Raw genomic sequence first — 14,586 nt, forward strand, 5'->3', positions numbered from 1 at the left:
ATCTTCCACGCTCATATCGACATCCGTGAAGCCACTCTGCTCTTCCCAATCCTCGCGAGTGACCTTGACAAAGTCGGCGTTTGAGCTGAGACTCGTGTGTGTGGTGTTGACACTGCTCGACGGTCCCAATGACGAGTTGGTCGTCAGTGCCGAACGGAACGACTCTCGAGGAGCTGTGTGAGGTGTGCTTGGTCCAGCGGAGACTACTTCTGGAGTCAACCGATTGTTGCTGCTGCCGCGCAGATTATTGTGTTGGTACTCTTGCGGCCCACGTAAGCTTTCGGCAGGCGACTGAGGGTGCTTCGGACGTGAGAAGTTGGATGTATGCGATCCACCATAACCCGGTGGTAGTAGCGGAGACATTGGAGGCTGATCATCGCGCTCGCTGGTGTTGTACGGAATGGAGGAGTGTTGACTCTCGAGTACGCCCAATGCCGGCTTGAATGGTCGACGCTGCTCTTTTGCTGCGAAAGCATGCTGGGAGCTCGCTTGAATGGGGTTGATGTGCGGCGATGCGAAATTCGGCGTCGGCCGCGGGTGGAAGCCTCTGAGTTGCGCATGCTGGCCGTGGTGGTGGTGGTGGTGATTGAGGTGGTAGTTTTGGTGTTGTCGATCGTGTGGAGGACTGGATGTCTGTTCCGAGACGAGGACGGGTGTTGGCACAGCTCCCTGCCTCGAACGCCGACGGTATGCGGTGGAAGCTTTGCGCAGTGGCAGATGCGGCTCGGGGATTGCCGTCGTCGTTGTCGTGGTTGGAGATCCCGTGCTGCTATTGTCATTGACACTCGGTCGTGGTGCGGCGGCGGTCGTCGATGCGGCAGAGTTCATGGCCTCGGGGATGGCCCCGGCGACGGAGATGGTATGTTCGGACTCCCAGGCACGCCGGCCCTCGATTATATCTCGCATCGGAAGGCCGAATCCACCGTGCTGTATTGAGCTGTCGTGCGACTGGAGAGTTCCACGCCCAGCTCATCCCGACTCGAGCATTGTCGCACCAAATCTCCAACTCGTCCAACTGGCCCCGGTCCCTCGAGATTGCAGTGTGGAGCTGGCGGGTGAATGTGATGTATCCGGTGCGGTGAGGTTCGTCGATCGGATGCGGACGTGGGGTCGGTATAAGTCGATGTCGATGTCGAGGATGCAGTCGGCGGCTGTCGTGCGAAACAGACTGAACACGACCGGCCAAGATCTGCCGTCTCAGGTTTGGCACGGAGTCTCGTTCGGTCGTCACTTGAACGAGTGTTTGACTTTCGGCAAGCAAGCACTGGCTGAACCCTGCTGAAATCCTTTGCACTAAGGTAGCGTATAGCGTGGAAACCTATTCGCCTATAGAGTTTGATGACATTCAATAGTTCAACGACCCGCAGACTTCTCCAGACTATATAATAACACATGCGATATCGTTCTATTGCACTGCAGACCGGGTTACCGCGAGCGTGGAGTGGGAGGGTGAACATTGCCCCATAGCTGGAAGTAAGAACGAAGCGTACAAGAATCGCGCCGGAAGTTGAGGAGATGAGTACAACGATCTGGAGCCTGTGCCGTTCTGGAAGACATCGGACTACAGCACCGCACCATTACTGATATGCTCCAGTTGCGTCGCTTGCATCTGTGCAACCTCCAGCTGCTGTCGAGCCATCGTCTCCTAGACGAGGACGGGCGAAATGTCTCATCCGTCTTGGACCGTGTCACTGCGGACCACTGTCAATTGTTAGTATCACCTCCGCGTCGTCTTCATCGGACCTGCTTCATCGGGCGAAGCGGAATCGCCAGCAAATGGAGGCAGCGAACACAGCTCCGGCTTCAGTGAGCATGGGAGAAGTCGCTTCAGCCGGTCTCAACGACCGCGTGTGCCTTCAGGCAGTGAGGGTCATGGCAGCCTGGTCTTGTCGTGGCCAAAACTTGGTTTCTTGTGCAAAGCGCTCTTGATCGGCCTGTGAATTGAATGAGCTGGGACACCCATCGCAGCTCAATCACGCTTCCTGCCGTCGTCACAGGTCTGTTGATGCGGTCAAATAAGGCATGCTGTCACATCGGCTGCATTTTCCATTGCAGCTCTACATGACCTGCCTGCTTGCGGCGCTCGAATGCGTTGTAGGCGCTCCTACCGCTGTACAAAGTGCCAGAATCATGCTGTCCCCTGAATCAACCAACGCCCGCACGCTCCTGAAGATGCTCCTTCGTATGCTTGAATCAACCTTGCTGTTTCCGAGGATGCTCCACGACTTGCCAGCGATGGCCAAGGTTCGCCTGCTCGGGTGTAGCGTAGCAGGCCAGCTTCAGCGCTCGCCATAATCGCGCTGTGAAAACGGCCAGGTGTGCCGAGATGTCCCATGCTTTTCATCTTGTTACCATGTATCCTCAAGGCTCTTCCCGACCTCAGTCAGCAGTCTAGACTGCCTTCACTTCGCATACTTCGCAGTCCACTCTTTCGCGGTCTTCTGGAACCCGGCGTTGTTGTTCTTGAACTCGTCCGCGATGCCCGTCTCGACTGCATCGTCCGGCTGGGGCGCAGCCAGCACCGCCCGTACCAATTTGAGCACGTCCGCGATCTTGTTCGGTGGCTTCCATTCGTCCGCCTTCAGCATGCCGAGGCACATGGCTCCGCGTTCGTCGTTGCTCACGTTCGGGTGGTAGATCTTGGTCTTGAAGGAAAGCGTTGGAGGTTTGAACGGGTACTCTTTGGGGAGGATGACTTGGATGTGGAATTTGCCGCCCTTGGAATGCACTGTCAGAATATGTCGGCGGTCAAGTCGCAAAGGTAACATACTGCGTATGCTGAGTCGGCCGGGCCGTCCATGGTCACATCCCACAGATTCATGTCGTCTTCCTTGGCCAGCTTGATGCTGCACCCTGTTGGCGCGCTGCTTGTGTTCTCTTGGAACTCCTACTGTCAAGTCAGTACTGGATACAGAGATATTTTACGACTTCGAATCGTGCCCGTACCTTCATGATCCGCTTGTTAGCCATGATGGCGAGTGTGGTCGATGTTTGTGTGGGTTCGATGAGATTGGCAGGCGACTTCGATGGTGAGGTAGTGGAAGAGGATGAGGTCAATACGATTGCTCGGTGGAGACTGAGTTTGTCTCGTGATCTGTCGTGAAGTGAATGGAAGCAGTGAGGTGAATGGAGAGAAGATCACAAGCCGAATAATGTTGATCGAACCTTCCACTAAGGTAATCGATAAGGACCCCTGCGACACTGCGATTGCCTGACGCAAATTTACGGTGGCCTGTTCATTTGCAATTGCCAGTCCGGAATTAGGTTGCGAAATCGTGGTTTACTCCTATTGCTACTTGATGATAGCAATTTGGCAGAGTATACTGGCAAGCTGAGTTCAGCCAGATTGAATGCAAGCTGTACAAAAGGTGAGCGTACATACATGCTTGACTGTGAACGCCTACGTACATCGATTCAAGCGCCAACATTAGGTCAAGAAACATGAAGCAGAAAAGACTTCACAGGACAGGCTCGCAGATTACAAGTGGCGAGAACAGAGTACGTTCCTTGCATATACTATGGTCGAGAAGAACTTCCAGTGTACAAAGCAATGTTATACCGTCGAGCAGACTCCCGAAACTCAACCCATTCATCTCCTCCACAAGTCTCTCCTCCATGATCGTCTGCTGTCACGACAGCACCCCTCTTCAATTGCCCTGGTGGTAGTACGACAGACTCCAGTAGACGGTGACCGGCCCACCATCCTTGACGTTGTCGCAAGGCACCTCGCCACCATTGCCGGTAAGAATGGTTCCCCCGCAGCCATTCGGAAACTGGTCCCACTGCTTCAGCGAGCTCCCAATGAGATCCTCGACATCGTTACAGCCAAGCCAGGCCTGCTGAGGCCTCTGCACGGTGGCGGTGAACTGGCAGGTGCCGAAGTATCCGATTTGACGTGGTCCCTTGTCACCCCTGATGCGGTAGGACTTGTCCGCGCGGCCGATGTTCTGCGCGAGAGTGTGGCAGTCGTTATACTCGGGCTTTGGGCCGTTGCCGGTCGCCGGGTTGATGGTGGATGGACCGCAATTGTTGTGGCCGGTGTCGCTGCCGGTGTGAGGCGCTTGTCCCTTGGGTGCGTCACCGCCATCTTCCGGCAGGGCCACGCCCATGGCGGACGCGGAGAGAAGGGCCACGAGGGCGGTGATCTGAGTGAAGTGCATGTTGATTGATTGAGAAAGTGTTTTGGTGTTGTTGAGTGTTGTTTTGTTACTCGTCGGTGGTTGTGGTAATGGTGGTGGAATAATGTGTTCTCAGAGCGAGGGAAACAGTGCCTTTATGCGAATTTTGCGCAGATCACTGCCGGGGATACCATTCTTGCGTTGCATCACCGCCGAGCGAGACTGGGACGTTCGACAGGACGTGCTATCGTTGTGCGAGTGCTTCCGGACCAGAGTTCCCTGATGGGAAACGAAAATTACTCGTGAAAACCATGTGAGGTCGACCGATCGGTCCGTGCGAGCAGGGTACATGCACTGGAGGTTTCGCAGTGAAGTTGGCGCAAAAAACAGTTGTCGTCAAGGTCATCGCAGCCTCGTGTGATGAATTCGTGCATATTTTTAGCAATTCACAGCAGACAATTGCATTCGTTCAGAGCGCAAGGTTGATCAACCTGGCGGGTTCCAATTGCCGCTAGCATTGCCGGAATAGCAATGCCTGTCTTCAGACTGCTGCCGCCTTGGTCCAAATCAAGGACCATTGCGAAGTCCGTCGGAGGCCGATGCTTCCGCAGTGCTTGCAATGCTTAGACCGCTGCGAGGCTTATCCATCGGCCTGCTTTCAGCCAGGAAGTACAGATCGTAGCCTGCATGCAGAAATTAGAGCTGCCTTACGGAGACCTTGTTGCCGCATGTTTGAGGCAGGTCTTGAGTCTTGAGAATTTGTGCAAGTCAGATTGGCTCAACATAGTAGCAGGAAGCCGGCACCGATTCTCGTACGCCGGACGTAGAAGTCGTGGGCTATATAGAAGAAGGAGTGCTTATCTCGATAGCTCAATCGATGCTCTTTTCAGGCAGGTATCGTCCTTTCGCAGGGTCGTATCGAGACCCGGAAATGCTTCATGTTCGGACTCCGTTTCTTGAGTTTGGGCCAGGCCTTGCCGTTTGCACGTCAGCGGTCACAGCAACGCAACGGCATCGACCGGATGTCGATGCCAGAACCCACTGCTGGCTGCTGCAAGGGCACAGCCGCCGCAGTGGTCGGCGAGGATGGCCTCAGCACTTGAGACAATTACGTCATTGCCATGGTGTGGGCTTGAAGGCATCATCCTTGAGCCGTTGTCGGGATCAGGATACAAAAATAGCGGGCGGTGCTGCTCCGCCTGGTTCCTGAACTCGAGCTTGGGCGCTGTGATTGATGATCGAGGACATGCTTCTGACGCAAGGGTCGCTGCGATCGAGACACTTCTAGAGCGCGAATGTCGGCGATGAAGAGGATGTCGATTGGAAAGGAGGAGAGGACGACGTCGAGGTAAGGTCGTCGATCTGTGACACCAGCATCCTGGCAAGTGTCCCGCGTGTGGGGTCCAGACGATAGATCCAGACGACATGTCTTGAATGTCGCACTGATTGACGGACTTCTTCAATGTACATGCCATCTCCTCCAGTACGTCGTTATGCCTTCATTGAAAATCGCATTGATGCTCATCGATGCTGTACCGAATGAACGAAATGTCCGCCGGACCGGGACTCAGGTCCTTGGCCGCGATTCTCGCTGACCATGCTTGTTGAGCAATACCATTGATGGACAGCTTGGTGATCATCTCCAGCATTCTCATCAGTCATGTCCTAAACAGTCGGACGAACCTTCGGCAGGATCACAGATTTGCTTCAGTAGGTTGAACTCTCCGCCAGCCACGTCGACCCCGCCGCGACTCTGCTATTGGTGACATACGCTCGGCTGGCGTGTCACGCACCGGGCCGGCCACGACAGTTGCACGGAGGTACGATGCTGGTGGTCCGATCGTAAATTCCCCGACGTCCACAAAGGCTTGCAGCTCATCAGCTCGTGCGCGGAGTGTTGTCGTGTGATTCCAGCTTGGGGGCTGGTTGGGCGAGTCACTGATGAGACATCACCTCCTCCACCACGACGACACCTGTCTCTTGACAGGTATACAGGCCGCTTGACCAGTACAGCATTGTCCCTACCTGGAATCTCCACGGCGCTGCTGCGGGAGCTGCGAGGATGGCGAGTTCATATGTCAACTTCAGCACACCCGGCCGCCGACCACAGACTGCTGTACGAGATGTCCGACCGTCCATGGATGGTCTACCGGAGAATGAAGCTGTACAACAGTTCCAAGTGAGGTGAGAGAGTTATGCCCGTTCTCATTCCACCCGTTACACCGTCTCTTGGTCAACGGCGTGAGTCGCGCGGTGCATCTTGGACTAACCACCTCGAATGTCTCACATCAGACCAAAAGCCAAATACATTCAACTCCACGTCAGCAGCGATGACACTGCATCCATTCGCCCTTCCTTCGATACCGAAATCACCACACGAGACTATGCAATCTCATCCTCCGACCGCCCCATGACATCCAGTGCGAGCTCGCGGCGAGCACTGTTGATCCCTCAGCGAACCTCTTCGCTCGCTTCCTCCAACTGGCGAGCCAATCTAGACCGCAAGCTGTACGCTTCGAGCTCTCAATCGACTCGCAACGCTGGTAGCCACCACTTCGACGCTACTCCAACTCTTGTGCGGACGCCGTGGGAGTTCGATCGAGGACGACCTGATTCGAGATGGACCCGTACACCCTCCATCCGCGGCAGGCCGTCCACCTCAGCATCTCACTATTTCCGGACACTCGCTGAGCTGCCAAAAGAGATATATCAGACGATAGTGGAACATTTGCAAGACGTGCACACATCACACAGCAACCGACTTGATGTCTCATCTTTACGGCGAGACTTACGGTCGATGTGCCTGGTCAACACCCAGTTGCATCGGATCGCCCGGGCACAGCTCTATCGTGAGCTATACCTTCCCTCGAACAAGAGTCCGCCGAAACGTCGGTGGTCCTCGAAGATGACACGCTCCAGCTTGCGCATGCTGCTCGACACTATTAACCGCACGCCCGGTCTTGGATATCTCGTGCAGACAATACATATACCGCCTGCTATGCTGATGGAACTGGAGCAACAAGCATTCCTTCCACTCGAGTCGACTTCCACACTCTCACTCCTCGAACACATCATTCGCGCATCGTACTCCCTGACTCACCTCACACCTTGGACTCCTCCCGCGACACCATCAACCCGTCTCCTCATCGAAGCCCTTGCGAGCCGCACTCGCCTCAAGTTCCACTCATGGAACCTCGACTCTGCGCGGGCAACTTTACCCAACCTCTCCGACTTCCTCCACACCCATGACCAATGGCTGCATCTTTCCACTCTCTCGCTCGTAGCCGACCTCGGCGTTGACCTTGGCTTCGAGACTCTCCCTGAAGTCCTCGCCCGCCTCCCTCTCCTCCGCAATCTCGCTCTCCAAGGCCTGCACCCGTCCGACTTCAACTCCGCCTCGATCGCCTCCCTACCATCCCTCGCCACCCTACGACTCGACTCCCTCCCCGCCATATCCGACGACGCTCTCCGCTTCCTCCCACGTTCAATCAAACATCTCCAACTTCTAAACCTCAACATCCTCTCCCTCCGCTCCATCCAACTGACTCTCCTCTCCCTCCCACGCCTGGACCATCTCACCGTAATCCAACAGACAGCACCAGAACCACAAGTCTCCTCACCTCTACCGGATCCTTTCTCCTCCAATCACTGGGAGCAGACAACCATCAACCCCTTTCACCTGGTTTCACATTCCCTGACTCATCTCCACTGGCACTGCCTTCGACCCGGAAATTCCCTCTCCTGCATCGCCTCTTCCATCACGCCGCCGGACTTCGCTTCCGTCCCGGCGCTCCCGGCTCTGCGGCAGGTCGTCGTGCCAGTCGATGTCGACGGAAAGGTGCAAGCCGTTTGCCGACCTGTACCGCGGGTGCGGGTGACTCACGACGATGTGCTATTCCTGCAGAAATGGGAGGATAAACTTGAAGATGCCGCCTACGCAGAGCAATCAGGAGCAGATCAAGCAGCAGAGATACCGCGTGAAGGCAAAGACGGCGTCAACCGTACCACGACATCATCATTGCGTGCCGCGGGACTGTATGCTCAGATCCGCATCCGCGAGACGTCGCAGCGGAAAGTCGAGGATTTCAACAACGATGATGAGGGTCCGGCTGGGAAGGGTCTGGGCAGGGTGAATACCGGCGGCTCGGGCATGAAATTTGTGGTTTCGGATGATGGAGGGCAGGTGAAGGACGAGAGAGTTGTGGGCGGGTGGGTTGGAGTTGTGGATGGGAGGGTGGAGTACGTTTTGGATAGAGAGGTCGGGGTGGTGGAGAGTGTGAAGGGTGGGGTGGGGTGGTGGTAAGATCTGTTGGAGGACGGGAAAGACATGGTGACTTCAAACCATGAAATTTGGTTGCGGCGGTGATGTGGTGTACAGCGAAATGATACCCGTGCGGCAGACGAAGTGCGAGCTGGCTTCGATCGATGATGCGAGACCTTGACTATCCGGCAGATAACTACCCAGACCTCTCCACAGAACCACGAATTCCCAAGCGCAGTCCTCACTTTCCCACCTCATCAAGCCGCCTTGCAGGGGTCCTGCGCAGCGTTGCAAGCTCCGTTCCCTCCATTGTCGTGGCCACCGATTTCGCAGCCCCAAACGCAATGGGCGGTCGAAGTGTTCGGAACGTCGAGAGGGCTCGAACCCTGTTCGTTGGCTCATCAGCACTCGCTCCCACCGCCGGAAGGAAAGAAGAAAACGAAAAACTCACCCGAAGGCAAGCGTCAACCATGGGTCGCTTGTAAGCACACTCGCAAGCGCGTTTCGGTTCGGTGCTCTGCAAGGCAAAAGGTCAGCTGTGGTCAAGATCAAAGCATGGGTACTTTGTGCGGCAGCTCACGTAGCAAGAGCAGAGGTTGTTCTGCGTGCACCCGAAGGCGTGCGTGCCCGCGAGGATGCATTCATCTGGAGGGAAGACGGTGCACCAGTCGTCGCACATGGAATGGTCTGTGCACTGTGGAGGAGGGATATGGTCAGTCAAGTTCGGAGTCGGCAGGATTTGTAGGGTGAGCGCTTGGTGGAACGTACGTAAGCCGTGTTGTCGGGATTCCAGAGGAACTGGTTGTTTCGCTTGTCCATTTTGTTCTTTGGGCGGACGCCGACTTGCTTGCCGTTGGGCCAGTCTTGCACGACGTAGTTGCACATGCCGGTGGCGAGGAGAAGGGAGAAGGTGAGGGCGATGGAAGAGGTCTTCATTTTGGACGAGAGAGATTGATGGGTTGGGAGCTGTGCAAATGGAGGGAGATGTTGATGGAAGAAAGAGGAGTTGCAGCGGGAGATTGACTGCCTTTTGACAACGCATGATCCATGCGGAGCAGCGCCTATAGGGTGATATTGAAGCGTCGTGCTTGTTGCGCTTCATGCTCCAAGTGAAATTGTGGTCATAGGAAACTACGGTATGGCCTGATGGTGATGCTGGATGCCTCATTTCCGCTCCTTGCTGGCGTCGAGTTCCACGTGAAACCTTCTCTCGCGAAAAGCCAATTTCTGACCAGACTGTCTGTACTAGCGTCACAACCTGTGCGATACAATGAACTCAGACAAGACTGTCGAGTGCGATATGCACGGAGTATCAGGCGTTCCTCATACTGTACCAAGTCGACTCCTCGTCAAGTTGGGGGCAGACCGGCATCCGATTGGAGGAAAATACTACAAAATGATACCTCCCGGATGGTTTCACTTCTCATCGGCTGTGTACAGCATGGAGAAATCGGAGTGCTGTCAGCTTTTGTAGGCCAGGAAAGATTCTGAGCGTCCATTGCTTCCAACCCTAGATCAGGCCCTAGAATCTCGAGCCAGATTTCTGAACGGTCCAAGCTCCGAAGCGCTGACAGGTTGTCTGGGCTCTCACGGTATGGACATGAGACCGCATGGGCTGATCAGTGATCGCATTCCCAGTGTTTCCGCAGGGTAAAATAACTGCCGACGGCAGTTTTAGGAGAACACGCGACAAACTCAACTTCGTGGCCCCAGACTCCAGCTGATTGTGCTTCTATCCAGACCTTGTCAACAACCGGCGCAGGGCCTCTGGATGTCTCTGAGACTCCGCGTGTCGACTGTGATTCAGTCGAGGACGGCAACAGCCTGCGAGCATGCTCGAGGAAGTATGTAGCAAAAGGAGCCCACGAATCAGGCTGAGCAGAATATCAAGCCGGATACCCACGTCTGGTCGGTCTTTCAAAGTAACTTGCCTTTGCCAGGCATCGAGCAAGATATCCCTTGACTGTCGCAGTCTAGACTGAGTTCCACGGCGAATGCCGTCAAACCCCATCTGGTCATGGCCAACCCTGTTGATGATCGGGAGCGAGAACCCGGCACAGCCCACGCTGCTCGACTCCAGGAGCTTGGACATGTTCCGAACAGCTCATCAGATGGTTTCCTCGAAACCATTGCCAGCGTGAGCATGTTCATACAGGACACCGCTGTCGAATGTCTGGTCCTGTGTGATTTCTGGTTGCCGCAGACTCCTGTCCGTTGACAAGATGTTCCTTTACCATCGGGCTGTCGACTCTGGGATCGGACCGGATGTCGACTCCAGAATGCCTCTCACGATAAGTCGGATGTGACGTCTCTTTCAGCTGTTTTCAAAGCATGAGTCCAGTTGGCGATAATTGAGGACACTCCTGCTCCACTCGATTTCTTTCTCTCGACGATCAAGCTAGAAAACAAGGCAGCGGAAGATAATCCGAGCGAGAGCCACCTCGACGTTCTACCGCATCCCAACATGAAGCTCTCCACTCTTGCCATCGGCCTTCTCTTGCCTGCAGTCATCGCCATGCCGGTCGCCGACTCAAAGGCCGCTGAGCCGAACGTCCTCGGAAAAGCGATACAGAGCCATCAAGCCGTACCCTTGCGGTAACCTTGGACTCCTGCGATGAGAGTTTCGAAAGCCTTGGCAGAGTTGCAAGGCGTAGTGCGTCTTGAACGCCAAAAGCAAGCTTGGAGACGACTGACTGGACGGGCCACTGCACAGACGAGTATGTTGAGCCACTGGTCTCAGGTCCCGTTCTCGTCATCGTCAAGCTTGCGCTTGAACACTCAAGTCTAGCAAAGCCTTGTACGTGAGAAGAAGCGTCTTCCTACTGGAGATCTCGGATGTCGTCTTTGTTCGACCCTGGAAGAGCAACGGATGCTGGCTTTGTCGGAGAATATGAGACAGCTTTCTGGATTGGACGCTATCACAGATGGTATCAGTTGGGACGGCGGATATGGCTAGGTCGGATTTGGTTGTCAAAGACCATGTATTCGAGTGTACTTTTGTCTTGAGTCCTGCATTCGGTCTGGCTTTGCCCTCCTTTGCCTCACCGGTGACTCTCCGCGAACCCCATCGTATCAGCTCGTCGGCGCACCAGTGGGGAGTTCTGCGGTCGCTAGGAGTCCAGATCGTCCGAGTGTGGACTTCGGCGCAAGGCTGGTCTCAATTGTGGTTGGCTGTGCGTGTTCTTAGTCAAAGCTGGCGCGTTTGAAGGCCCTCTGTGAATGAACACTTGCGGCCTGAGACTGACTCTCCTTCGCTGTATGATACGAATGGGCATCGTCAGAGCTGCTTGCGGTGGCCACTCCGGGCACATGTCGCGGACATGGTCGTATTCAAGCCTATCGATGACGGCGACTCGTCCACAGCTACTGCTCTGTACGCTGTCAGCACTGCCGGCGACGCTTACGTTTCGGTGCTGTGCAACTTTGCCAATTGCGCGGCGAGCAAGCTGTTCATCGTGAACAGCCAGGAGGGTCTGGATGCGCTGTCGACCAAAGACTCGACGTATATTGTTACCGGCGCGACAGTGAGCGACTGCACACCTGTGGGTCTCATTTATGGCAGCAGCCAGTCAAGTCCAAGTTCTTGGGCCTGTCTGGGGCATAGACGGTGAAAAATGCTTGAAATGAGTTCCGAGATTTGGAGTATTCTGCTGTACATTTATCCTCAATCAATTGCGTATCGAGACTGCATTGTCTGGTGTCCCAGTCATCTTGATCAACACCCACACCGTATGTGTGGCAACCGCATGAGAGTTCGAGTGTGCACAGCTTGTATTGCTATGAATGAGTTGCTACTTGCGTCTCGCAAATGTGCGGTTCCCGCCCATGCATCAGTCGCTACCAGCAGAAAGATGAACGAAGAGCTCGTTCCTTACGGAAGGCTCAGATACAACTTAAGCAGCTTTTGGTAGTCCGGTACCCCAAGCCCAGTAGGAAGGTCCCAACCCGGTGCGGCAGAAAAGCCAGTGGTATCACACCCCGGATTGCTCCCCGATACCACATCCCTGAAAACTTCCGGGTGAGCGTACAAGACTTCGTGAACCAATCCCAGCGCCGGATTGGGCTTTCCGGCTTTTCGTCTCTCGTCCACGATGCGAGCCAACATGACACCCACGAGTTGACTGGCTAGACTTGACCCACCACTTTGATCTCGATCTCCGTCATGCCACCTCCCGACTGGGCCAGCATTAGCCGCGATGTCAGGGTAGGCACGTCCGTTCCGGTTGTACCACCCTTTTTCATTGTTCAGACCGGCGCCGGTGTAGTATGGCAAGCCCGGGTCATGTTGTTCCAGGTAAGCGTCGACCACCGCTTTTTGATAGGAAGGTCTTGGGTGAATATTGGAGAATCCCGCTCCGGATGCGAAGGAGTCGGTCCACGGTTGTGTTCCCGTTGGGCCGTCTTGCCAAACGACTTCCGGATCCTTCTCCGTCTTGCCTGCCTCGATCATCGTTGCTCCCACCACCAAGACCCAAGGACAACCATTCGGGTGAGAGTAGGCGAATCTGCCTCTTGCGCACGATTTGCCCTTGCTATACCCAACTCCATCGTCTCCCGCGGCGAAGACAAAGGTCACGCCTTGAAGACTGAGTTTCAAAATCTCGGCACATTGGCGCTGTGCGTAAGCCTGCGTGTGCTCGCCGTCGTCTCCTAGAAAGGAGTAATAGGACGACGCAATCACAGCGGGAGGCTTGAAGGTGCCGCATTGATATGGCTTCCTGTAGAGAGCCCAGTCTTTGGCATCCGTTGCTTCTGGGTCGTGTGGATCGTTGTTTGGATACACAGGGTCGAGTTTGGGATCGTTACCGCAGATCCCGTTGGCGCAGGAGGTACACTGGGAAGAGGTTAGCTTCAGCTGAGATCGCGTTATAAGGTCTAAGAGTATGGTTTTTGAACGAGCTTGAAGCCTTCTGTCCTCCAGAGTACTTACGTAACTGCCATCGATAGCGTCCAGTACTGGCCCGAGCAGTCCAATGTCGCGATTTTGCGCGTAGTACTCGTCGTCAATTTGGATGTTGACAACTTGGTTGGGATGATAGAACGGTATCGTTTGCTGCAGGTCTAGAGCATTCTCTGTCCCGTAAGAAGCATTGGCGGGCCAAAGCAAAAGCTCGCTGGCGCGAAGACCGCCGTCGATCGAAACAAAAGTTGGACCTGTGCCTTGGGGTATCCGATCGGGCAGAAATTCATTCCAGTACTTGTCGAGGTCAGATTGCAGATAGTAATTGCCCTGCTGCCATGTTCCGAAATCGCTCTGAGTTTTGGTGGCATGTGTCAGCTCAGGGAACGGAAAGTTGAGCAGGGTGGATATGCATGCAGGCGTGGCTTCTTTGGCACAGCCAGTCGCATGTTGGTTCGTGGCGGCTCTTCGCTGGTTGTCTGGGTACGTTGGTTCCCTTTTCCGGGAGACAGCTTTAGTTACGTCCCGACGACGTTTGCGATGGGACGCCGGCATGGGCTGCATGACCACGCCCGGCTTGACGAAGTCAATCGAGTCCGCGAGATGTCGAGGTACATGGATGCGATCTGTACCAACCAGACTCCGGCCTTCAAGATCATGGAACTCATGGTAGTCGGTATGGAAGAGAGCCTCTGCTACATCAGCCGAAGCTCCGAACACCAGCCACTGCTTGTTCTCCGAGTGGGTAACCGTGTGACGTGGCACGCCGGCGGACTCCAGCCAGAGCAAGACAGCTTTGACGGACTTAGCTGGAGGTTGAAACGCTTCGATGACCTCTTCCGGGGTCCAGAATTTGGCGAAGTTTGGGGATGTCGGGGCCGAGATTTCTTTGAGCCAGTCCTCGGCTTGGTGCATATTCTGCTGCTTGAGCGCGATCTTCATCACGAGAGGCGTTTCTGGATGTAGGCGGTCTCGTTTGGCGAGACTCGATCGTTCAACATCTCGTTCTTCGTGGAGGACATGGCTTCCGGAGATCAATCGGCCGTGGACCAGCGCGGGTGCTAACGAGCATGCGGCTGCCCAAAATGGCACCCAGAGCATGTTGAGCGAGGAAGCAGCAGTGGTCGCCTGGAGACAGCGTCTGTCCGAAATGGCGGGTCGGGCAATGTACTTATCCTTGGGGTCGAGATGACTTTACAGCGATTAACTTCCCTGCTTCCCCAGATCGTACCATGAGGGCTACTGCATTCCAATAGTCTGGCGGTAAGGTGCTCCGATGTCCCAATGACCGAGTAGAATGTCGCGGC

The 14,586-nt window shown here is 55.1% G+C and overlaps 6 protein-coding genes across 6 annotated transcripts; 3 read left to right on the forward strand and 3 right to left on the reverse strand.

The window, feature by feature from the left end:
• Positions 1-2,402: 2,402 nt before the first annotated feature.
• Positions 2,403-3,114, reverse strand: MYCGRDRAFT_107903 (uncharacterized protein; the record flags this gene model as incomplete). Its single annotated transcript, XM_003855672.1, has 3 exons — positions 2,403-2,717; positions 2,771-2,887; positions 2,947-3,114. The coding sequence occupies 3 exons, from the start codon at positions 2,968-2,970 to the stop codon at positions 2,403-2,405; spliced, it is 456 nt and encodes a 151-aa protein (XP_003855720.1).
• Positions 3,115-3,647: 533 nt separating this feature from the next.
• On the reverse strand, positions 3,648-4,534 carry MYCGRDRAFT_107904 (uncharacterized protein; the record flags this gene model as incomplete). Its single annotated transcript, XM_003855671.1, has 1 exon — positions 3,648-4,534. The coding sequence occupies one exon, from the start codon at positions 4,158-4,160 to the stop codon at positions 3,648-3,650; it is 513 nt and encodes a 170-aa protein (XP_003855719.1).
• An 879-nt stretch (positions 4,535-5,413) lies between these two features.
• On the forward strand, positions 5,414-9,124 carry MYCGRDRAFT_107905 (uncharacterized protein; the record flags this gene model as incomplete). Its single annotated transcript, XM_003854757.1, has 4 exons — positions 5,414-5,466; positions 6,114-6,302; positions 6,411-8,417; positions 8,713-9,124. The coding sequence occupies 4 exons, from the start codon at positions 5,414-5,416 to the stop codon at positions 9,122-9,124; spliced, it is 2,661 nt and encodes an 886-aa protein (XP_003854805.1).
• A 1,006-nt stretch (positions 9,125-10,130) lies between these two features.
• Positions 10,131-10,622, forward strand: MYCGRDRAFT_103089 (uncharacterized protein; the record flags this gene model as incomplete). The annotated part of the gene is made up of 1 exon (XM_003854758.1): positions 10,131-10,622. One exon carries the CDS (start codon positions 10,397-10,399, stop codon positions 10,595-10,597), a length of 201 nt encoding a protein of 66 aa, XP_003854806.1.
• A 221-nt stretch (positions 10,623-10,843) lies between these two features.
• Positions 10,844-11,990, forward strand: MYCGRDRAFT_90503 (uncharacterized protein; the record flags this gene model as incomplete). Its single annotated transcript, XM_003854759.1, has 5 exons — positions 10,844-10,974; positions 11,093-11,096; positions 11,168-11,176; positions 11,304-11,552; positions 11,661-11,990. The coding sequence occupies 5 exons, from the start codon at positions 10,844-10,846 to the stop codon at positions 11,988-11,990; spliced, it is 723 nt and encodes a 240-aa protein (XP_003854807.1).
• A 260-nt stretch (positions 11,991-12,250) lies between these two features.
• Positions 12,251-14,380, reverse strand: MYCGRDRAFT_84465 (uncharacterized protein; the record flags this gene model as incomplete). Its single annotated transcript, XM_003855670.1, has 3 exons — positions 12,251-13,213; positions 13,310-13,750; positions 13,802-14,380. The coding sequence occupies 3 exons, from the start codon at positions 14,378-14,380 to the stop codon at positions 12,251-12,253; spliced, it is 1,983 nt and encodes a 660-aa protein (XP_003855718.1).
• Positions 14,381-14,586: the final 206 nt, after the last annotated feature.

Source organism: Zymoseptoria tritici, chromosome 2 (genome assembly GCF_000219625.1).
Source record: "Zymoseptoria tritici IPO323 chromosome 2, whole genome shotgun sequence".
Classification (NCBI taxonomy): Eukaryota; Fungi; Ascomycota; class Dothideomycetes; order Mycosphaerellales; family Mycosphaerellaceae; genus Zymoseptoria; species Zymoseptoria tritici.